Here is a 19,128-nt window from a genome sequence, read left to right on the forward strand (position 1 = left end):
GTGAGGATCAAACGAATGATTCTCTGACCAGCGATGTCGAATATGAACCACTAGTATAACCGATAAATAAGAACGTTTTGGCGATATGTATATATTTTAATTACGGAGACCTAATTATGATTTGAATCAGAAGTATGGGTAGAAGAAGCAGAGAGCAAAAAAAAACTGAATAGCGTATAGCACCTGGACAAGGATTTTCTGGGCAGGACAATAAATTCCGATCTTCAAAATGAATGAGATGCTAGAAAGAGACCTAAGCTGCGGACTTCAGCCTGAATTTTCACAGAACGGATGCAGGTACAAAAGCGGATTTAATAATATAACAATAATATTTCACGGCTTGTCTTGGATTGCGTGAACGTCGACAGAGTGCAATAAAATTGACAGATGTTTGTGGATAGCAATGGCTACCTGGGTATTCCAAATCCTCGGAGGGTTCGGTAATTAATCTGTTATTTACCTGCGATTTCATGCATATATAAAACGAAGCTCTTTCCTTTCAGTTCTTAGTCGAGAGCATCAGCTATTCCGGTCTACATATCACGCGATCACACGATGGAAACTTTACTGCGACAATTGAGTATTTGCACCGAGTTGATTGCAAAAGGTTCCGCATGCGCTGCAGGACATATTGCCTGGCTAAATGAGTTCTGTGCCACATTCCTGGACTTTGCCAGTAAACTCAAAGCCCACCTGCCAGAAGTGGCCCCAAGATGGCCACCAGAAGGCGGCACCAATATAGACGTAGAGACGATCTTCCTATGCCTCACCCAGGTTGTTACTTGCATCACTCAGCTGGAAAGGACCATCAACATCGAAAGCACCTTCGGGCACGAGACAACGCCAATGACCCGACTGCACTTCCTTGATCGAATCGACTGGTGTGTGCGTCGGATCTATGTCTCCCTGTCGCAGTTGGATCTACAGCAGGAGAGCGGCAGTGGTGCAGCAAATAGCTTGGAGGATCACACATTTGTTGAGTTAATGGACCTGGCGCTGGATCATCTGGAAGCCTTCATGGAAAGGCTCGCGAACAATACTGCCACCAATATCCTGTATATCGAGGCAGAAAATGAAACTGATGACGGCCACCAGCTCCAGCTCGGCAGCATAGTTAATCATATTGTCAGGCATGCCCTTGCATTTTCCAACGTTGCCCTAGAAGCCGACAAGAAGGCACTATCAGAACTGTGCGAGACATTGCTGAGTGAATGCGTTACCTTCCTCGAGGATTCCGGGGATCTCAATCCGGGTCATCGCAAGCTAGAAGCCCTGTCGCTGGAGCGTGCCCTCTATGGGTTGGAAACATTTCTGAATGAGGCTCTGTTGCATTTGATCTTTGCTAGTCTTGTCGAGCTGAAAAATACTCCCATCAAGAAGCTTAGGCATGCCCCACAGGAGCAAGAATCGGAATCTGGATTAACTGAGAAACTAGTTTTCGATTTCGACACGAATATGGACCGCATTCAACAGATCGGAGTCCTGGCCATCGCCTTCTCGCAGGACGTCAAAACCAAGACAATTGTGCGTAGCTGCCTGGCCTCGTTGGAGTCCTTGGACGCATGCATTGTTCCAGCGCTGCAATCGTCGGCCCTCCACCATGCAGATATACTGGAGCACCACTTCAACGAGGAGATCCTGATTTTCCGCAATCTCATACACGAAATCATCGACAGTCGTTCGCTCATCAACAACTATCTGGACATGCTCGCGGAAAGTATCCACATAGCGGGGAAGAGCTCTCCCAGAGACTACCTGCTAATTGTTCAAATGGGCAGTGTCTTGGAAGAGCACTTTCGCCTGCCGGTAAACTACTCTGAGCTCAGCGAAGACGGGAAGCGCGTGCACAATGACTTTATACTGATATTGCGCGAGTGTCTTGCTGTAGTCAGCCTGGCCACTCCTGTCGACCCCAAACGTATTGTTAAACGTTTGAAAATATTGTACTCCGTTTTGGCAAAGCTGCGCAATGTTATAGATAAGAGCAAGAACGTCCACGACTCTTCTGTATTTAATGTAAGCTCGAGAAGACAGATTACCAATGCCACCCGAACCCTGCTGCGTAGCTGCAAGTCAAAATCCAAAAGACAGCGCTCATTTGTCAGACAAAGTCGGGACTGTCTTGTACCCAATCCACAGAATTATACCATTTCAAATTCCATAACAAATGATGTGGATCTTATAAGTTTTCAGCTCACGGAAATTCTCCGAATAAATTGAACTTGAATTAATATAGCCATAAGAATAAATATTTCAGTGGCAGCCGGGGAATACAAATGCCAGATATAGGTCAAGTAATTAAAAAATAAAATAAATAAATAAAACAGAATGTTTCGAAAATCGAATTTTCATGCATGTTGCAGGGCCTTGGCGCAGCATGTTGCAACAGCACACGGTTTCGGGATTTTTATTTTTTCAGTTTCCGGTCACTCTGCAATATTAATTATTTTTTTGGTATTTTTGCGCATTTTTCGTTGGTGGCGTGGTTCCGATATTCCGACTCTATTGAAACTATACACAATTTCCACCTCAATTGAAAGGAAAGAGATTCTGAGCCAAAAATCTGGTTAACTCTGCGGAAAATGGATACGTGCTTCTTTTGTGGCGCCGTGGACGTAGAGGAAGACGCCAGCGTCAGCTATGAGAAACTTTCTGCGAAAGTGCCGTCGTCACAGAAGACAATTTCGGTGGTGCTGAACCATCTTGCCAACTGCATAAACACAAGTCTCAAATTGCCAGTAAACTCAAAACTTTGCCCCCGGTGTTTCAACGAGCTGGCTGATTACGATACCATAATGGTTAACTTAATGACCACACAGAAGCGTCTGACGAACCAGTTGAAGACAGCACTAAAGTCAGAGTTTGAAAGTCCTGAGCCCTCGGAGGATTTGGTGGTGGAAGAAGCGCCACTGGAGGATGCCGACAACGACGCCGATGCTGTGGCCGACGCATTGTTTGTGGAACTTGTGAAGGACCAAGAAGATTCTGATGCAGAGATTAAGCAGGAGTACGACGATGACGAGGAGGAGGAGGAATTCGTTTGCGAAGTCGACGTGGGGGAGTCGGAGGGTGGCATGCATGAAAGATCCGAGCTGGATGATAAGCCACCCAAGAAACGCACCAAGCAGGAGTGCAGCCACTGTGGAAAAGTTTACAATTCGTGGTACCAAATGCAAAAGCACATCAATGAAGACCACTCGACAACGCAGAATCACATCTGTCCCATATGTGGTGTCATACGCCGAGATGAGGAATATCTGGAGTTGCATATGAACTTGCATGAGGGCAAGACCGAGAAGCAATGTCGCTATTGCCCGAAGAGCTTCTCCAGGCCCGTCAACACTCTGAGGCACATGCGCATGCACTGGGACAAGAAGAAATATCAGTGTGAGAAGTGCGGACTGCGCTTCTCCCAGGACAACTTGCTCTACAACCATCGTCTCCGCCACGAAGCCGAGGAAAATCCCATAATCTGCAGCATTTGCAATGTGTCCTTCAAGTCGCGCAAGACATTCAACCACCACACGCTTATACACAAAGAAAACAGACCCCGTCACTACTGCTCTGTTTGCCCCAAGTCGTTCACTGAACGCTATACCCTCAAAATGCACATGAAGACCCACGAAGGCGATGTTGTCTATGGGGTCAGAGAGGACGCTCCGTCAGACGACCAGCAAGTGGTGGAGGAGCTTCATGTGGATGTGGACGAATCGGAGCAGGCTGTGACTGTCATCATGTCGGACAATGACGAAAACAGTGGATTCTGTTTGATCTGCAACACCAACTTTGAAAACAAAAAGGAGCTCGAGCACCACTTACAATTTGATCACGATGTCGTCCTAAAATAGACTAATTTGTACTTTACTTTAGTAATATTCCCTTTCATGTGTAATTCTTCATATAATTAACTGATAACGAAATATATAAACGTTTTTGAAGCGGCAAAGAGAGGTGGTTCCTATTCATAGGGCCGGCCGGTAAGATTAGTTTTAGTCTAGACTCTGTGGCACATATTAAAGGAATAAAAACTTTTGATTTTCACTTTTAACGTTTCAAATTTGTATTCCGATCACGTTACAATAACTCGACAAAGAGCGCTTCAATCTTAAGGTTACTCGTTCTCTTGAGAACGCAGACGTCCATTGGGATTCGTTAGACGGATCGACAGCTGCTTGGCGCGCTCAACGATTTCCTTGCGCTTCTTTGAGGAGACTGCGTGAGCGATCTCACCGCAGTAGATGCGGTTCTGCATCAGCAGGACCTCCAGCTCTCGCACATTGTGCACCAGGAATTTCTTGAAGCCAGTGGGCAGCATATGACGGGTGCGCTTGTTGGAACCGTAACCGATGTTGGGCATCAAGTACTGGCCCTTGAAGCGACGACGCACTCTGTTGTCAATACCTTTAGGCTTGCGCCATTTGTGCTGCAACATAAAGGCCGAGATTAGGCATACGGTTTGTCTTTCACTATACTATATTCCATTTACTTACCGACAACTTAGCATAGCGATCCGACTGGTGACGGATGAAGTGCTTGGTGCGCTTCTTGATGATCTTGGGCCGGTACGCTGGGCGAATCGTCATTTTGGAGCTGGAATTTGTTAGTTTAGAGCACTCATCAGTACATTGATTGCATATCGTGAATTGTATTTTTGTTTCTTCCTCTCGAGAAAACGTCAACAAAGTATGATTGATGTTTTCTTGAGGATACCATGGAAATTCAGATTTAATTACTGCGCCAGTGTCTAGTTTCACTGTTTCTGCATCTATATAGCTTATTAACAGCCATTACGTTATTCGGATGCTTAAGAAATATTCAGATTCAATACCAAAAACGAACCGCTATTTTGTAGAAGCACGCTAAAAAGAAAGAGTTAGAGATGTCAAACCATCGAGGGCACTATCGATAGTATCGATGTTTTTCTGCTAGCCGCTACTATCGACGGATTTGCAACTATCATGATAGTATCGAGCTACAGCTGTTGCGCATTTGATATATTTGGATTGGCTGCTCTAAAATACGAAGACAAATTTGTAAACAAGTGGCATCTAATTTTTACAATGGACAAGTTCCTAAAAGGTTTCAATGGTTTTTAATAATTATTTGAGCCCGATACTATTACGATAGTATCGATTGTTTTTCAAAACATTCAAAACTATCGATTGTTCAACTAGCAATCGTTGACAGCTCTAGTTTCCGAAGGACAGACAGACCCATGAGATTTATCAATCAAATATACCGCCTGTCCCTCAGAAATATACCGAAAAGTATAAAATACACCGCACTAGATTTTGACACCTTGTTATCGATAGTGCTAAGCAATAATTTGGTTTAGCGAATACTATTAAATGCACCGTCAAATGCATCTATTAAAGTGCTATATATTGCCATTAATAATTGATTAAAATGATTAGAAAAGCGTTAAAATTATTTTCTTAAATTTAAACTTGCATCGATGTATCGCCACGATATGCCGTCCGTATCGATAGCACCTACTCGTAATACCGTGGTTCTTATTATATAATTTAAATATAATTTAAACAAATCCCAAGCCGAGTGTGTGAGTGTGGAGTTACCACTGTGAACAATGGTAGCGAGGTGACAATTGCACAAATTTTCGCACTAGCCACTACAGCTACAGTAGCAACATGAGCGACGATGGTGAGACGCCCCAGAATGCATACGCAACAACAAAAACAGCACCACCCACAGCGCTAAGGTCTAGATCTAGCCATGCGAGCATATTCACTGAACGCTTCTTTGGCGCCTTCCAGTGGGAAGAGTTTGCCTGCGGATGCGGGGCAGCGTTTGTCAACATTTCCGCCACATATCCCATCTACAAAATGATCTTTCGCCAAATGCTGCATGGCACAAGCATCACATCTGCCTACGCACAGCTGCGGCATGAGGGGCTTAGCTTTCTGTACCGGGGGATGCTACCACCATTGGCACAGAAAACCATTTCGTTGTCCATAATGTTTGGTGTGTTTGATGGCACAAGGAGATATCTGGTGGAAGACTATCGCCTAAATGACTATGGGGCCAAGGTGATTGCCGGCGTAGTGGCAGGTAGTGCTGAATCCATTCTCCTACCCTTTGAACGCGTGCAAACGCTGCTGGCGGACTCGAAATTCCATCAACATTTCTCTAATACCTCAAATGCGTTCAGGTGAGAGGCACAACACTTGAAATTCGCGTAAATCAACCGGACATTTCTAGATATGTAGTGGCCCATCATGGATACCGGGAGCTCTATAGGGGTATTGAACCAGTATTTTGGCGCAACGGCATGTCCAATGCATTCTTCTTTGTGCTCAGGGAAGAGGCCAGCGCTCGGTTACCCAAAAGGGCAAGTATAACCTTCTTTAAACTAAAAGAGTGATGTGCCAATACTGACGCTTGCCCTTTTAGAAATCGGTGTCCAGCAGAACTGCTCAGGAATTCATTGCAGGGGCCGTCATCGGTGCCAGCATCAGCACAATATTCTACCCCCTCAATGTGATCAAAGTATCGCTGCAAAGTGAAATGGGCCATCTGTCGGAGGGCAGTTGGCATGCATGCAAAAGAATTTATCGCGAACGCGACAGCCGCATTGGGAATTTCTACCGTGGCTGCGCCTTCAACACGGGACGTTCCTTCATCAGTTGGGGCATCATGAACACGGCCTACGAGAACCTGAAAAAGCTGATGCACAAGCAACCGCAAATACCACAAATACCGCATACATCTCCGATATCTTCAAGTAAGTGATGGAGGAAGAGGCCAAATGAGTGTTTGGATGTGGTTGCATTATGTATTATGTTGCCTGTACACCAAAGCTGAATGTACACACAAAACTCTGTTAATTCTGCCCTTTAGCTAGCAAATTTTGTTTCGTTTTAAGTCTCTTTTAAGTCGCCTATGCCGAGAAGCTGAGATTTAGATATTTATAATTATTGTACATACACACATCCTATGAGGAGCATTTAAATGAACCCAACCTACTACAAGATTACAGTTTAGTTAGGTAACGATAATTGTATATATATATATATATATATATATACCTGCTAATAGAATCCAGTGGAATATATAATTCAATTGTGTTGCACATGTATTGTGTGTGCTGTGCTAGTGACGTTTGTGATTCATTGAAATTACTAAACTAAAATATTACTCAGTGAATTCAATGTTCTTAAATAAAAGTGTATTTGTAATTATGAAAATCAAACACTAGCCTGTGTATATTTCAGCATTTCATATCATATACTAGGATCTACATACATCTAATTTCTACACATAATTCTCACATATCACAAATTACGAAATGTCTCTTGGCCTGCATCGCAGGTTCAAGATCTAGCGTTTCCTCAGCGAGCTGCGATATCTCTGGTAGAAGTCCTCCATGGCCCTGTATTGGGGCTCCAGAATGTCGGGGATTTCCTTGTCCAATGAAGCAAAGTAGACCATTTCCACGGAGCTGCTTCCCCGCAGCTGCTGCTCATAGCGCCGCAGTTGCTGAAAGAATCCAGAGTTCGGACGAACCTGAGGCCGAATGGACTGGACGTGGGTGTAGGCTTCCCGCAGACTCATGCCCGCATGCTTCATCAGGTAGGCCAGGCAAAGGGAGGCCGAGCGACTGACCCCGGCCACGCAGTGTATCAGAGAGCAGCCCCCATTGAGACGCACCTCCTCGATGAGATCAGCCACCTCGTCGAAATGTTTCGCCAGGTCAACTTCCGAACGGTCCTGGGCATTTACGCGGAGATACAGTGGGTTCATCACGCTGGATAGGGGTGTGTCCGGGAGCTCAGGGGCCACATTGATGACGCAACTCACTCCCAGCTTGTCCATGTAGGCGGGCACCACAGCCGCGGCCCCGCACAGGATCAGTGATGGGGTTAGGCGCGACAGTCCTGGATAGGGTGTGCTGTCCTCCGCCACCGCCTGGGAACTGCAAGTGAAACACCAAAACAGAACCATTAATAATGTGGGTAAACAACCTCATAAAAAAAACAAACATTTCTCATTTCGAACAAAGAAGAAAAAAATAATTTGTGCGCTACGCCAAATACAAATATCGCAAAAACAAATGAAAGGTATTATCCACTCTGCTTATGTACATATATCTATTTGCGTACTACCGTACAGGCTTTCAGCCTGAAGAATCCCAGCCTGCGTAATTTTGTGAATGGGAACTAAAACAACACATCACCCACCCATCCCATTCCATTCCATCCCGACCCAACACAGCACCTACACACGATGTTTCGGCTCAGTACGTCATCGTTTTTAGCTCTACAAAACAATAATCATTTGCTAAACATATGCATAAATATTTGTGTATCCCACCTACACTGGTACACCTAGAAAATTGTTTATAATTAGATCCTTGGAGTGTATATGAAAATAGAATCGAGATATTTGGCGAATGCCAAAACAAAAAGATCAGTCATCATATCTGTTCGGTCGGGGAGAGGGAGAGGACTGTACCCCGTCTGTCAGTAATTACATCTGAATAGTTGAAATAAAGCCATACCATACCGCTAGCCCAACCAAACCACCTCCTCTTCTCTCCCACTCGGCTGTCAGCAGATATAAAATGGAAGGTGGTGCCCAATTCTTGTTGACACCTTCCTGCTGCTTCTGTCATCGCCCTCCAAAGAGCTGCTTCCCACTGAGGAATGTAAGTGTGTAAAATCAGAGACTGCACTTATTTTTAAACCCTACAGAAATATACCCTTTCAACGAGTGGCCATGCTTGGGCTTTTTTCTGTGTATCTAGAATCATTAGGTATACTCTCTCTATCACGGAATTGAGTCAGAATTGCTGAGAAGAGTATAGCCGGTGTCTGTGTGACGATGCGAAGCGAATTTTTGTTTCGCTTTATTATATTTTTACGGCGACTTCTCGTCGTCATTAAATAATAATCACAAATTCCGCTGGCAAGTGGCCAATATTAATCATCGGTCACTTTCACTAGAGCAAACCAGTGGCATCGTCGCAAATGTTTTTGATTTGAAAATAAACGAAATTAAAATATTTCGCACCGACCAATGATTTTGTGCAAAAACAAAAAATAAAAAAACTTCAACGATTTCATTTCCATTATTTATGTATCTGCTCCAATATAGTGAAAGAATTTAAGGTCTATTGTGTCTGGGTCTTGGCATTCTTATCCTCATGCGAATTGGGAAAACTAGGCTAATCACATGGACTATCCTAAAGTTGTGGGCCTCCTGTACCTGGTAACAAAAACATCTGACAGAACAATGTGCATTCCTTTCTATAGTCTCGATGGGTGAGTACCCACCATCAGATTTTACCCCTTGGGCAAACATTTGCTTTATTTTCTATTTTCTATTGCCAAAAATAATGAGCATTTTGACAGAGGCTTGTAGACAGAAGAGACCTTCCTATGATAAATTTTCATTTAGCAATTATGGTGTCCTTGAATTCAATTGTCAGAGTCAGGGACTTTGATTGAGAAGAATGCCAAGAATGCGTCAACTAATGCATATTTTATTTTATGTAATTAAAGTATAAATAAAATAAATAGTATGCTGCATTGTATTGTCCAGGAATTCATTCTTCGATATGTACCTATATACATACATGATTTCCTCGTTGAATAAATAGGACACCAGTAGCAAGATAAGGCAATGTGCAACATGTGGTATGATATATACATATGTACATTGAAAATCTGGCGTTGGAATTTCAAGCATGGACCCTGCTACGCTACCGTTACATTTGCCTCACAGCAAGTGGTGCATTCCCAGAGTGGCAACAAAAAAGGTTGCTGGTTGCGGTTGCGTGACATAAGCGCTACCTTGACTTGTGTGCTCCCGTTAAACGTAAGCTTAAATTCTATATGTATATAGTATGTATACCCATGACTATGACTCACTTTTTGGCCTTTTCATTCTCAATATTCTCTTTATCATATGAGACCTTCTGAAGCACATTGTTGAGCCCTCCTCCGTTTCCGGGAACGAGCGGAGCAATTATTAGCTCTTGCATGCTTGTGTTTATGTTGCCAATGAAATTTCACGCCACTTAATAAAAGAATTAACGAATTCCACAGATTCCAGGCCAGGCCGAATGTGAAAACTATTTCGCGCTGCTGCTCTTATTGCTGGCTCTCGTGACTCAGTAAACAAATGCAAGTTTATTGGAGATACCGACGGGAAATTATTTTTTTATGTTGGCTAGAGATGATGTTTCGCTCGCAGCGCAGACACGACTGAGCACAGCCCACAACAAATGTTTTATTTAAATAAAGCAGCCCATAGGTGCGTAAAGGTGTTGTGTGTGTGTGGGTGAAAATGGTAAATTTGGCGCCTGCCAACAAACCTTTCACCTGTGGGAACGCTGCCAAAGTTTAATTGTGATTGATTGTAATTAAGGTAGACGAAGCATACGTTAAATGGACGTATTAGCCAGACAAATAATTAGTACGGTTATAGTACACACACACAAGACATTTTGAAAGAAAAACGTTTATGTGCAAACTACGATAGAAGAATTTTAAATTCGATAATCGATAACAATCGATCAATTATGGTCCTACTAATACCCTGTTTATCCTGAGTGTTTTTTGTGACAAAAAAACCTGAAAAAAAACATTAAACACCTTAATAAAAGCATAATCTAAGGGTCACCAATTTAATTTTTTTACAGTAATAGCTCCATTAACTCATCATACCTTATGTACAGAATGCTCTTGGTCGTTTCAGGTTATAAAAGTTAACCTCACACCACAAAGTGTCCCTGATGTCTTCCCATTTTAATAAATGAACATCGCTATGTTGGCGTTTAATTTCTGTAATATTTTCAACTAATTCCATATCGACAGGAAAAAAGCCAAACGCATTAGAAAATCCAGAATTGTCACTTCCCTCAATTCACAACTTTTTCCCGCAGTTGGTCTTCAAAAACAGCCAGATGTTACAGGAAAAAAAGCGGAATCGGCAGCACTGCAGCAGACGCCTAGCAGGGTGACTTTTTTCTGAATAAATTGACGGCGAAATTGAGTTCAGTTCAAGTTATATATATACTGTATATCGAAATATTAATCAACTTCTATTAAATACCATGTTTAAAGGTTTTTTCTGAGAGTCAGGCGCTATAAACATATATAAATATGTTTTTGAATGAAATTGGACAGCCTCATATTCTGGATGCACAGAAAAAATATGGACCCTACGATCAGGTAAGTTATTCCAATCATTAGCCATATGTGACTTATTCTCACACTGTGCTTATTAGCACAACGGAGCCCTTCTCATGACGTCAACTGCATTCAAAGATCACCAAGTGTCCCCCACATGGTGCAAGCGCATCATTGGCTCGCTGGAGAATATGCGTCGGCTGGAATCAGTTCCAAATAATATCAAAAACTATACTTATCATGTCATAAGACCCAACGAACCAACTAAAGTTTTCTACGATGAAACGAAGCTTACTGTGGAGCTGTTACCAACAGGAAAAAACAAAGACGGGATAGACATGAGCATGTTCTTCATAGATAGTGAGCATATCCTGTAAATTATTGCCTCACATGTACCCATTGCAGACTCCTATTACAGATGGACAAACCAGATATTTAATTGTGGATGAATTGTCTGGCCATCTGGATTTTCTGATCAAAGCCAGTGCCCTCAAGGAAGACATTGACGTCGTGTACATTGACGAATTGCTGCTGGAGGAAGAACAACCCATCAACGAAGATCTCTATGCTTTCGTACAGCTGATAAGACCAAAGCACGTTTACGGGATAAGAACCCAAGAACCCTTGCCCAAGTGGCTGCAAGATTTATGCGTCAACAAGGATATCTACGCGCGCGTACCACCCGTATAATTATAGTTAACCTGTTGGTCACAAACTCCCAAAAAAAAAAACGGATTAAAATGCATTTAAAACGAATAGCCTGACAAACAGGCACCTCAAATCTATATCTAAACCCCGAATTACACTATGAATAATGGCATTAAGTTACATTTCATTCCCAGTTACTTTTGTTTAACTCTTATTTTATAAACAATCCAATAAAAGGGTGCTCTTTAAATTTACCAGTCGTGTAGGAAATTGATTCATGTATCGGATAAAATTAGATGTTAAAAGCTGGGGGCCCTAGCCAGCTAAACATATTAAACCGAATAGCAAAATCGTGAAATATGTTCTCCGATCAACAGAAAAGAACATTAACCCATTGTCGACCCAACGAAAAGATGATTTTTTTTTTGAGTTAACCGCAAGGATGTGAGGAAGAAAGAATTTACAAATAATAATATTTTCATGGGCTTGAATAATTTATTTATTTATTAAATCGAGCGGGGTGGAGTGGGCTAAATTAGTTTTTCGCCCCGGTATATTTTTAAAATGAGATGGTATATTTCTGAGATTCAGGCGGTATATTTTATTGATAAATTCGCGGTCACACTGCAGACGCCAATTTTGCTTACAAATTAAAGTTTTTCGCAGTTTTTTTTGACAACTTTTCGGCAATAATGGGTAAAGAAAAGAGTGGCAAATCGTTCAGCATTGCTGACTTGGTGTTCGCCAAGGTGAAGGGTTACCCGGCATGGCCAGCAAAGATCACAAGGTATATCAACAAAAAGTACAATGTTTACTTTTACGGCACAGGAGAGACCGCCAATATTAAAATAGAGGACCTCTTCCCCTATGTCGAAAACAAGGAGAAGTTCGCCACCGACAAGAATATGAAGCGAGCCAAGTTTAGCGAAGCAATGGATCAGATTGAGAGGGCACTTAAGGGGGAGGACTCGGCTCCAATCGATTTATCAAATCCCGAAGATGGCGGTGCCGACGAGCACATCTCAATCCCTGAAACGCCCTCCCCGGTAAAAAACGCAACACCTACCGAAGCCCCGCCAACTGCGGAAGCGCCTGATACTCCTGCTGCAGATGCTTCAGCTGCCGAGAGCACCAATACACAGAAGAAAGCTGCGGGCGCACGCAGGCCGAAAGCGGCTCTGAAACATGTGGACGGTGACTCTGAAGAGGCCGGCACCGATTCTGCTGACGGGCCACCGCCGCAAAAGCGGCGCGTCCCACCGGAAGGCATAGCTGCGGCACCGACACCACCCGCAGTAGCCAACGCCAGCATGGGCAAGAAATCAGTGAAGAAGTCGAAGCCAACCGCCGCAGTGACACCCATTCAAAAGAGGTCGCGCCCTACAAACGTAAGTTACACGGTACAATATTGTACACTAGAATACAAAATAAAATTGGTTTTCCACACAGAATAAAGAGAATGACCTCCTGATGGTATATATGCCGACAGCCAAGTGCTTGGGCATCGACATCAATTACAACAAGCCGGAAAGATTTGAAAATGCCGCTGCCGAGCAGTCCTGGATGGATAGGTCCCGCAAGGAGGCCAACGAACTGAAGCTGAAACTGGAGTCGGGGCAGCTCGATCCCGACACCCTGCCCGGGCGCATCATCGTTGAGCCCTCGCGAAATGAGATACCCAAGCAGGAGGCAGCGCGATTCATTGCGGAGATCATCGAGCACGAGGACGCCCTGTTTATGGAGCGGGACTTCATTCAGCTTTCCCAGCAGCTGCGCGAGTGCCTGGGCCTGCGGCGAGCCAATGTGGGCAAGTGTCTAGAGATACTAGACCAGTTCAAGGAAGTTGAGCTGACCAAGCTGATGCTGCTGCGCAATCCAGAATGCGTGGACATAATGCGACGACTGCGAAGATATGTTGGCAACCTGGACCTCTGGAAGATGGACTACACCGATGAAGTTGAGTTCAAGGAGAAGGCTCAAATCATACGTAAGGTGTCGACGCACATCTACGAGGGGTTCAAGAACTTGTTTAACTCGGCGTCGGAGGAGGACAACTTTTGGATCGAGTTCTGCGAGAAGGTGAAGATCTACAAGAGCTATACAAAAAACGTGAATGAGAATCTTCGCGTCTCGATGAACGAGCGTGGCTATGACAGTCTCGTTGAGGCCAAACAAGGCAATATCCCAGCTACCGCTAAAAAAGAGTAAACAACAATACAGTATAATGTTTTTAGCGTCAGTTACTAATCCAACGATACGATAAGGTAAAACCCTCCCAATGCACAACGTATTTGTGTGTATTGGACTCTATAAAGTTTTTTAGTTACTCCTAAGCGTTTAAAGCTAAAGCCCCAGCACAATTGAGCTATAGCTCAAGAACACAATGGAACCCAACCCAACCCCTTACGATTAGCAAAGTTTTTATTGCTTAATCTATCGGATTAAAACAAAACAAATTATTCAAATTCCTTATTTGCCTACATTTTTGACTCTGGATGTGGAATATTCTGCAATCGATTGGATGGACCCGATACATTCACAAGGGTTCCGATCCTTAAAATTTTACTTACTATGTGTGTAGAAATGTTTGATCAACAATAAATAAAGTTCTAGATTATACAGACAAACATAAATTACTCGAATAAACATCTTGGTCTGGCCAGATATTTATGGTTATCCACGTGTGACACGTGTGTTTGTCGCGCGTCAATGTTTCGAACTGCTTCTTAGCATGTGTACAGTCAGCTGTGTCTGCTCTTTAGCTTGCGTTCTTCCGTCGCGTTTCTTCTAGTATCAGCGTGGTCAGCATACGCTTTATTATCCTCATATCATCTGAGCTCTTAACATTACGAGTATATGCACATTCCTCCGCTGGTTGGCCACTGCCGCACACCTATAAATAGCACCTAAGAGAAGAAAGCGCAGCTCCTGTTTCATGAGGAAATAATCATGCTTTAGCGTGTGTGCCACTCAAGTGAAACTATCATTAAGTGATCTTTAATACAAGAAAAATTTCATTTTAATGTCGAGAAATCTTGAACTAAAAATTAACAAAACTAAAACAAATATGCATTAATCAATTATTCCATTAAAGATGCAACCTTATTACAAGCGTGGTATATGTCTTAAACTAAAAATTAGCATAAGAAAACAAATACATTAATTAATTATTCCATGAAAGATGCAACCTTCTTGCAATCACATTATATGCATATATATATATATATTTCGGAAAAAGGTATAGGTAATTAATAAGCTGATATGTAGTATAATCAATTGCCCTCCTTGGCATCGCCTATGCCGTCTGGCAGAATCGCAAACATCGCCTCAGACTCGGGCAGACAGGGAGAATCGTAAATTTTGCAGATGCGCGTCTCCCCCTTGCCCTTACGCAGATAGAGTCGAGTGGTGGAAGCATGGGCTATTATGTTCCCTCCCACGGGCCTCTTGGCCTCACCGCCGTACATGTTAGCACCGTTGTCCAACACGGCGGTCACTTGGTTGGTAATGACCACAGCCACCCCAAACTCGTCGGCCAAGCGCTGAAGCTGGCGCATGCACAATCCCAAATGACTCTGGCGGGGAGCCAGTTCGCCACGTCCAGTGTAGTCAGAGCGGTATAGGGCCATGACGCTATCGACAATAACCAAGGCGAATCTGGTGGAATAGGAGGAATGGGGCGAATGAGTCTATGGGCAGGATTCCCAATAGTTAAATGCGTACATACCTGGTATCAAACAACAAGCCTGCAGCCATTTGGAGCAGCGTAGTTTGCTGATCGGTGTTGTAGGCCCGGGAACAGGCAACGTTGTCCAAGACCCCGGTTACGTTCAGACCGTACCTTTGGGCAATGGTCGAGATGCGTTCAGGGCGGAAAGTGTTCTCAGTGTCTATGTAGAGGCATTTGCCTTCGCCTCCTTTCTGGCTGATGGGCAGCTGGCAGGTAACTGCCAGGGTGTGGCAGATCTGCGTCTTGCCACAGCGGAACTCGCCAAAGATCTCCGTGATTGAACCCGTCTCTATGCCACCGCCAAGCAGTTTGTCCAGCGCCTTGGAGCCAGTCGTCAACATAACGACATCGGCGCGCAACTGTTGGAAGGTGCGGGCGCTGAGGAAGCCAATGGGCACGAGTTTTGTGGCTGCGGAAAGAATTTGGTCCACCTTGGACCCACCAAGCCCGGGTATGGCCAGCAGATACTTGCGCGTCGAGTTGGCCACAGCATCAACCGTGTGAAGGCTTGCCGATTGCAGCACCGATATGTCCTTCGCAGTTATATTGCCGCCCTTTTGTTGAGTCGCAAAACAAAATATATGTACATACAGGTTTATGTGTTTGCGCAGCTAGATCGCCGATCAGCAACTTACAATTAATTTATTTATGTTCAGAGGGCCACTCTCTTCACTCTCTACTGAATTTGTTAATGCATCCATCTTACTTCCAGTCGACAACTATGCAGCCAGGTTGTAAGTCTCTTTCTTTTAATGCTTCTGTGTCAGAATTTCGTCAAAGTATTTTAACTTCTGGCGGCAGTGTAGAGGTGTCAAACCATAGAGGGCGCTATCGATAGTATCGATATTTTACTTCTAGTCTCTACTATCGACGGTTTTGCGACTATCGTGATAGTATCGAGCTACAGTCGTTGCGCCTTTGATATGTTTGGATTGGCTGCTATAAAATACGAAGACAAATTTGTAAACAAATCGACAGGTGGCATCTAATTTTTACAATAGACAAGTTCCTAAAAGGTTTCACTGGTTTTTTATAAATTGTTTGAGCACGATACTATTACGATAGTATCGATTATTGTTTTTTTTCAAAAAAATATACCAAATAATATCTAAAATATCTACGCTATATATCGACTAGAGCACCTGCGACAGAGCAATCGAGTACTTTATCGTAATCATTTCACTTAAAAATTCATAGTTCAGAAACATGATACAAAAAAAGAAAATTTCCTAGATTAAATTAAATGTGGAGAGAAGATTGATTGCTGGTTTACAGGGAAAACCCCTTATAGAAGACAGTGACAGAAACGAGCGTGAATCATGAGTGATTATTACTATTTTGATGTAAAACTGTGAGTAGGCGCAAACAAAAACTCCTTGTCTATAATTTAACACGTTTTCTTGTGTATAGAAAGCTCCGATACCCCGAGGCTGTTCTTTTCACGCCCATCAACTTTCGTGGCTGTGTTCTCAGTGCTCTGGAGAGCTTCTTTGGCGATCTGGGTGGCAAGACCAGCATGGATATTGTTAAATTTAGCACTAAGCACCACCGAATTATTTTCCGTGTTCCTGAAGAGTTTTTCGAGCGGACACTTACCGCACTGTCGCTGATAGGCCACTACCAGGAAGTACCTTGCCACTTTCAAGTGATAGACACCTCTAAGACAGCCCTAGACTTTGACAAGGATAATGCTGAAGAAATATCTGGGAGTTGTTGAGAGTAAGCCAATGAAAATGCGTTCTGTCCTCCAGTTGCTGAACAATCGCTTCAAACCTGACATTGAAAAAAAAATAGTTCACATAAAATATTCAAAATTATCTTTGCTTTGTTTCATTGTTAAATTAATAAATTAGATGTCGATTTTGAATTTCGAGCGTATTAGATGCTATCTATCGCTTGTATCGCTATCGTCTATCGCTGTCTAACCAGCTGTTTGAAGGAACGTGAGAAGCAAAAAAAAAAATTACATAAAATTACCCCGGCATTTAACAAGATTTAAAGCAAACTTTGATGAATTAGGAGTCACGCCCAGCGTATTTGGGAACATCAGAGCGTCAACCAAAGAATGAGTGATTCTCAATACTTGGATGTTAAGCTGTATGTGGGAAAAGTACCATGTTCCGGGTGCACACGTGCCTCTCCCGTAAATAATGGTTGTATGTACATTACAGGAAACTTCGTGACACCGAATCTGTTGTATTGACGCCTGGCTACTTGAGTGGGTGCATTCTCAACTCCCTGGAAAGTTTGTTTGGAGAAATTGGCGGCAAGACATCGTTGGATATTGAGAAATTCAGTGCGGCAGATAGACGATTTATCTTGCGAGTGCCCCAAGAGTTCGTTGAGCGCGCGCGTATCGCTATAACTTTGATAGGCCACTACCAGGAGGTGCCTTGTCACTTTCAGGTGCTAGACACATCAAAAAAGCAGCTGCACTTTGACGACAATATCGAACTTTAGGTGAAAGCAAGGAACTTTCGGCATCAGGATGTCATTTTCATTTTGCAAACAGTTCGGCAAGGACAAGGTTATCTTCGTTACCAAGGAAGACCATGCGACGCCCAGCACAATTGAGCTACCGGCGCCAGAGCCGGCAGAGGGCGTAATCACAAAGGACGGCAACATCAACTGGAGCTGTCCCTGCCTGGGCGGCATGGCCACGGGACCGTGCGGCGTTGATTTTCGCGAGGCATTTAGTTGTTTTCAGTACAGCAATGCAGATCCCAAGGGATCCGACTGCTTCGAGGCATTCACCAAAATGCGCGACTGCTTCCAGCAATATCCCACCGTCTACAACAAAGCCAATGGCGGCGTTGATGACGACGATGATGATCCTCTATCTGATGCCCTACCCGTTGACAATTCGACTGGAGTTCCAGTCAAGGAGGAGGATCAGCCCGCAGACAGTGGGGCACCTGCCCCATCTGCCGAAGAGTTGCCGCCGCAGACCAGCTCGGCGGTAGAGAAGGCTCAATAAGAGAGAAGAATTCCGGACAACATTTATGATTACTATGGACATTTCTGAACAAATAAAGCATGCCGGAAATCCGTTAGAAAACATCTATGTTTATTTTTTAATTCAATTGTTGCGTTTATTTTCGTTTAAATGTGCCATTTTTCCGTATCCGTTGTTGGCCACACTACTTCTCGTGGAGTAAACATTTTAATTTGGCGGGAAAAGGGCTTCACTTCACTTTGGAAAGGGCACTAATACTATCAATAATCCGATCCAAAACAGGATCCATCATCAACTAATCTCGGACTGGAGTTTCCAGCAGCTGTAGGGCAATCAGTGGGTGGGGTAGTAGGTTCGGGGGCTTAGGGAAAAAGCGGGACAATCAATTAATGACAAACTAAATTCAAATTACATAATCAAAGTTTATTTGTTCGTTTAATTTTGTGTTTCACATTATTCCTTCGCTGCTTCTGGTGCTGCTGAAGCTTCCTCCTCTGCCGCTTATGGTGCTGCTAAGGCTGGGATGCCTCGAATGATGATTTTACAACAGGAATGAGGCAGTTGATAGCAGCACTCAACGAATTAATAGCGTTCTCGCCAGCTTCGACGTCCTTGCTGTTGTGCATTGCCTCATCAGAAGC

General features: G+C 43.6%; 11 protein-coding genes across 13 annotated transcripts; 8 read left to right on the plus strand and 3 right to left on the minus strand.

Annotated features, from left to right (window-relative positions):
* Positions 1-349: 349 nt before the first annotated feature.
* On the plus strand, positions 350-2,295 carry LOC111066686 (serendipity locus protein alpha). Its single transcript, XM_022355490.2, has 2 exons — positions 350-440; positions 504-2,295. Exon 2 carries the CDS (start codon positions 556-558, stop codon positions 2,218-2,220), a length of 1,665 nt encoding a protein of 554 aa, XP_022211182.1. The 5' UTR covers positions 350-440; positions 504-555; the 3' UTR covers positions 2,221-2,295.
* Positions 2,296-2,463: 168 nt separating this feature from the next.
* On the plus strand, positions 2,464-4,041 carry LOC111066603 (serendipity locus protein delta). Its single transcript, XM_022355339.2, has one exon. The coding sequence runs from the start codon at positions 2,583-2,585 to the stop codon at positions 3,846-3,848; it is 1,266 nt and encodes a 421-aa protein (XP_022211031.1). The 5' UTR covers positions 2,464-2,582; the 3' UTR covers positions 3,849-4,041.
* LOC111066604 (60S ribosomal protein L32) lies at positions 4,036-4,936 on the minus strand. Its single transcript, XM_022355340.2, has 3 exons — positions 4,840-4,936; positions 4,491-4,590; positions 4,036-4,423 (listed from the first exon to the last, which is right to left on the minus strand). Exons 2-3 carry the CDS (start codon positions 4,581-4,583, stop codon positions 4,112-4,114), a joined length of 405 nt encoding a protein of 134 aa, XP_022211032.1. The 5' UTR covers positions 4,584-4,590; positions 4,840-4,936; the 3' UTR covers positions 4,036-4,111.
* A 537-nt stretch (positions 4,937-5,473) lies between these two features.
* Positions 5,474-7,185, plus strand: LOC111066552 (mitochondrial nicotinamide adenine dinucleotide transporter SLC25A51). Its single transcript, XM_022355264.2, has 3 exons — positions 5,474-6,169; positions 6,220-6,349; positions 6,412-7,185. The coding sequence occupies exons 1-3, from the start codon at positions 5,649-5,651 to the stop codon at positions 6,748-6,750; spliced, it is 990 nt and encodes a 329-aa protein (XP_022210956.2). The 5' UTR covers positions 5,474-5,648; the 3' UTR covers positions 6,751-7,185.
* Positions 7,185-10,228, minus strand: LOC111066553 (dual specificity protein phosphatase 18). 2 transcript variants are annotated; one of them, XM_022355266.2, is made up of 2 exons: positions 8,524-8,542; positions 7,185-7,933 (listed from the first exon to the last, which is right to left on the minus strand). In XM_022355266.2, the coding sequence occupies exon 2, from the start codon at positions 7,831-7,833 to the stop codon at positions 7,339-7,341; it is 495 nt and encodes a 164-aa protein (XP_022210958.1). In that variant the 5' UTR covers positions 7,834-7,933; positions 8,524-8,542; the 3' UTR covers positions 7,185-7,338. The 2 variants fall into 2 exon arrangements, with proteins under 2 accessions (XP_022210958.1, XP_022210957.1); XM_022355265.2 differs by lacking the exon at positions 8,524-8,542 and adding an exon at positions 9,891-10,228 and having other exon boundaries at positions 7,186-7,933.
* Positions 10,164-12,055, plus strand: LOC111066554. 2 transcript variants are annotated; one of them, XM_041596443.1, is made up of 5 exons: positions 10,164-10,275; positions 10,720-11,016; positions 11,088-11,195; positions 11,252-11,513; positions 11,572-12,055. In XM_041596443.1, exons 3-5 carry the CDS (start codon positions 11,127-11,129, stop codon positions 11,841-11,843), a joined length of 603 nt encoding a protein of 200 aa, XP_041452377.1. In that variant the 5' UTR covers positions 10,164-10,275; positions 10,720-11,016; positions 11,088-11,126; the 3' UTR covers positions 11,844-12,055. The 2 variants fall into 2 exon arrangements, with proteins under 2 accessions (XP_041452377.1, XP_022210959.2); XM_022355267.2 differs by having other exon boundaries at positions 10,720-11,195.
* Positions 12,056-12,410: 355 nt separating this feature from the next.
* LOC111066550 (PC4 and SFRS1-interacting protein) lies at positions 12,411-14,443 on the plus strand. The gene is made up of 2 exons (XM_022355262.2): positions 12,411-13,189; positions 13,251-14,443. Exons 1-2 carry the CDS (start codon positions 12,494-12,496, stop codon positions 14,007-14,009), a joined length of 1,455 nt encoding a protein of 484 aa, XP_022210954.1. The 5' UTR covers positions 12,411-12,493; the 3' UTR covers positions 14,010-14,443.
* Positions 14,444-14,828: 385 nt separating this feature from the next.
* On the minus strand, positions 14,829-16,390 carry LOC111066551 (DNA repair protein Rad51 homolog). Its single transcript, XM_022355263.2, has 3 exons — positions 16,167-16,390; positions 15,529-16,085; positions 14,829-15,458 (listed from the first exon to the last, which is right to left on the minus strand). The coding sequence occupies exons 1-3, from the start codon at positions 16,230-16,232 to the stop codon at positions 15,074-15,076; spliced, it is 1,008 nt and encodes a 335-aa protein (XP_022210955.1). The 5' UTR covers positions 16,233-16,390; the 3' UTR covers positions 14,829-15,073.
* Positions 16,391-16,694: 304 nt separating this feature from the next.
* Positions 16,695-17,627, plus strand: LOC111066562. Its single transcript, XM_022355279.2, has 2 exons — positions 16,695-16,882; positions 16,942-17,627. Exons 1-2 carry the CDS (start codon positions 16,851-16,853, stop codon positions 17,246-17,248), a joined length of 339 nt encoding a protein of 112 aa, XP_022210971.2. The 5' UTR covers positions 16,695-16,850; the 3' UTR covers positions 17,249-17,627.
* LOC111066563 lies at positions 17,536-18,076 on the plus strand. The gene is made up of 2 exons (XM_022355280.2): positions 17,536-17,628; positions 17,703-18,076. Exons 1-2 carry the CDS (start codon positions 17,597-17,599, stop codon positions 17,989-17,991), a joined length of 321 nt encoding a protein of 106 aa, XP_022210972.1. The 5' UTR covers positions 17,536-17,596; the 3' UTR covers positions 17,992-18,076.
* On the plus strand, positions 17,862-18,587 carry LOC111066561 (mitochondrial intermembrane space import and assembly protein 40). Its single transcript, XM_022355278.1, has 2 exons — positions 17,862-17,937; positions 17,992-18,587. The coding sequence occupies exon 2, from the start codon at positions 18,020-18,022 to the stop codon at positions 18,506-18,508; it is 489 nt and encodes a 162-aa protein (XP_022210970.1). The 5' UTR covers positions 17,862-17,937; positions 17,992-18,019; the 3' UTR covers positions 18,509-18,587.
* Positions 18,588-19,128: the final 541 nt, after the last annotated feature.

This window comes from Drosophila obscura, unplaced genomic scaffold (assembly GCF_018151105.1).
Source record: "Drosophila obscura isolate BZ-5 IFL unplaced genomic scaffold, ASM1815110v1 contig_150, whole genome shotgun sequence".
NCBI classification, from domain to species: Eukaryota; Metazoa; Arthropoda; class Insecta; order Diptera; family Drosophilidae; genus Drosophila; species Drosophila obscura.

Bases quoted from the DNA above. Each gene is read 5' to 3' on its own strand.
- LOC111066686 (XM_022355490.2), top strand. From the start codon at position 556: ATGGAAACTTTACTGCGACAATTGAGTATTTGCACCGAGTTGATTGCA.
- LOC111066603 (XM_022355339.2), top strand. From the start codon at position 2,583: ATGGATACGTGCTTCTTTTGTGGCGCCGTGGACGTAGAGGAAGACGCC.
- LOC111066604 (XM_022355340.2), bottom strand. From the start codon at position 4,583: ATGACGATTCGCCCAGCGTACCGGCCCAAGATCATCAAGAAGCGCACC. The intron at 4,424-4,490 runs GTAAGTAAATGG...TTTATGTTGCAG, and splicing joins ATCGCTATGCTAAGTTGTCG to CACAAATGGCGCAAGCCTAA.
- LOC111066552 (XM_022355264.2), top strand. From the start codon at position 5,649: ATGAGCGACGATGGTGAGACGCCCCAGAATGCATACGCAACAACAAAA. The intron at 6,170-6,219 runs GTGAGAGGCACA...GGACATTTCTAG, and splicing joins AATACCTCAAATGCGTTCAG to ATATGTAGTGGCCCATCATG. The intron at 6,350-6,411 runs GCAAGTATAACC...TTGCCCTTTTAG, and splicing joins GCGCTCGGTTACCCAAAAGG to AAATCGGTGTCCAGCAGAAC.
- LOC111066553 (XM_022355265.2), bottom strand. From the start codon at position 10,003: ATGCAAGAGCTAATAATTGCTCCGCTCGTTCCCGGAAACGGAGGAGGG. The intron at 7,934-9,890 runs GTGAGTCATAGT...TTTCACTTGCAG, and splicing joins GAGAATGAAAAGGCCAAAAA to TTCCCAGGCGGTGGCGGAGG.
- LOC111066554 (XM_022355267.2), top strand. From the start codon at position 11,127: ATGTTTTTGAATGAAATTGGACAGCCTCATATTCTGGATGCACAGAAA. The intron at 11,196-11,251 runs GTAAGTTATTCC...TGTGCTTATTAG, and splicing joins AATATGGACCCTACGATCAG to CACAACGGAGCCCTTCTCAT. The intron at 11,514-11,571 runs GTGAGCATATCC...CTCCTATTACAG, and splicing joins GAGCATGTTCTTCATAGATA to ATGGACAAACCAGATATTTA.
- LOC111066550 (XM_022355262.2), top strand. From the start codon at position 12,494: ATGGGTAAAGAAAAGAGTGGCAAATCGTTCAGCATTGCTGACTTGGTG. The intron at 13,190-13,250 runs GTAAGTTACACG...TTTTCCACACAG, and splicing joins AGAGGTCGCGCCCTACAAAC to AATAAAGAGAATGACCTCCT.
- LOC111066551 (XM_022355263.2), bottom strand. From the start codon at position 16,232: ATGGATGCATTAACAAATTCAGTAGAGAGTGAAGAGAGTGGCCCTCTG. The intron at 16,086-16,166 runs GTAAGTTGCTGA...ACTCAACAAAAG, and splicing joins TGAACATAAATAAATTAATT to GGCGGCAATATAACTGCGAA. The intron at 15,459-15,528 runs GTATGTACGCAT...CTATTCCACCAG, and splicing joins GGCTTGTTGTTTGATACCAG to ATTCGCCTTGGTTATTGTCG.
- LOC111066562 (XM_022355279.2), top strand. From the start codon at position 16,851: ATGAGTGATTATTACTATTTTGATGTAAAACT. The intron at 16,883-16,941 runs GTGAGTAGGCGC...TCTTGTGTATAG, and splicing joins TACTATTTTGATGTAAAACT to AAAGCTCCGATACCCCGAGG.
- LOC111066563 (XM_022355280.2), top strand. From the start codon at position 17,597: ATGAGTGATTCTCAATACTTGGATGTTAAGCT. The intron at 17,629-17,702 runs GTATGTGGGAAA...TGTACATTACAG, and splicing joins CAATACTTGGATGTTAAGCT to GAAACTTCGTGACACCGAAT.
- LOC111066561 (XM_022355278.1), top strand. From the start codon at position 18,020: ATGTCATTTTCATTTTGCAAACAGTTCGGCAAGGACAAGGTTATCTTC.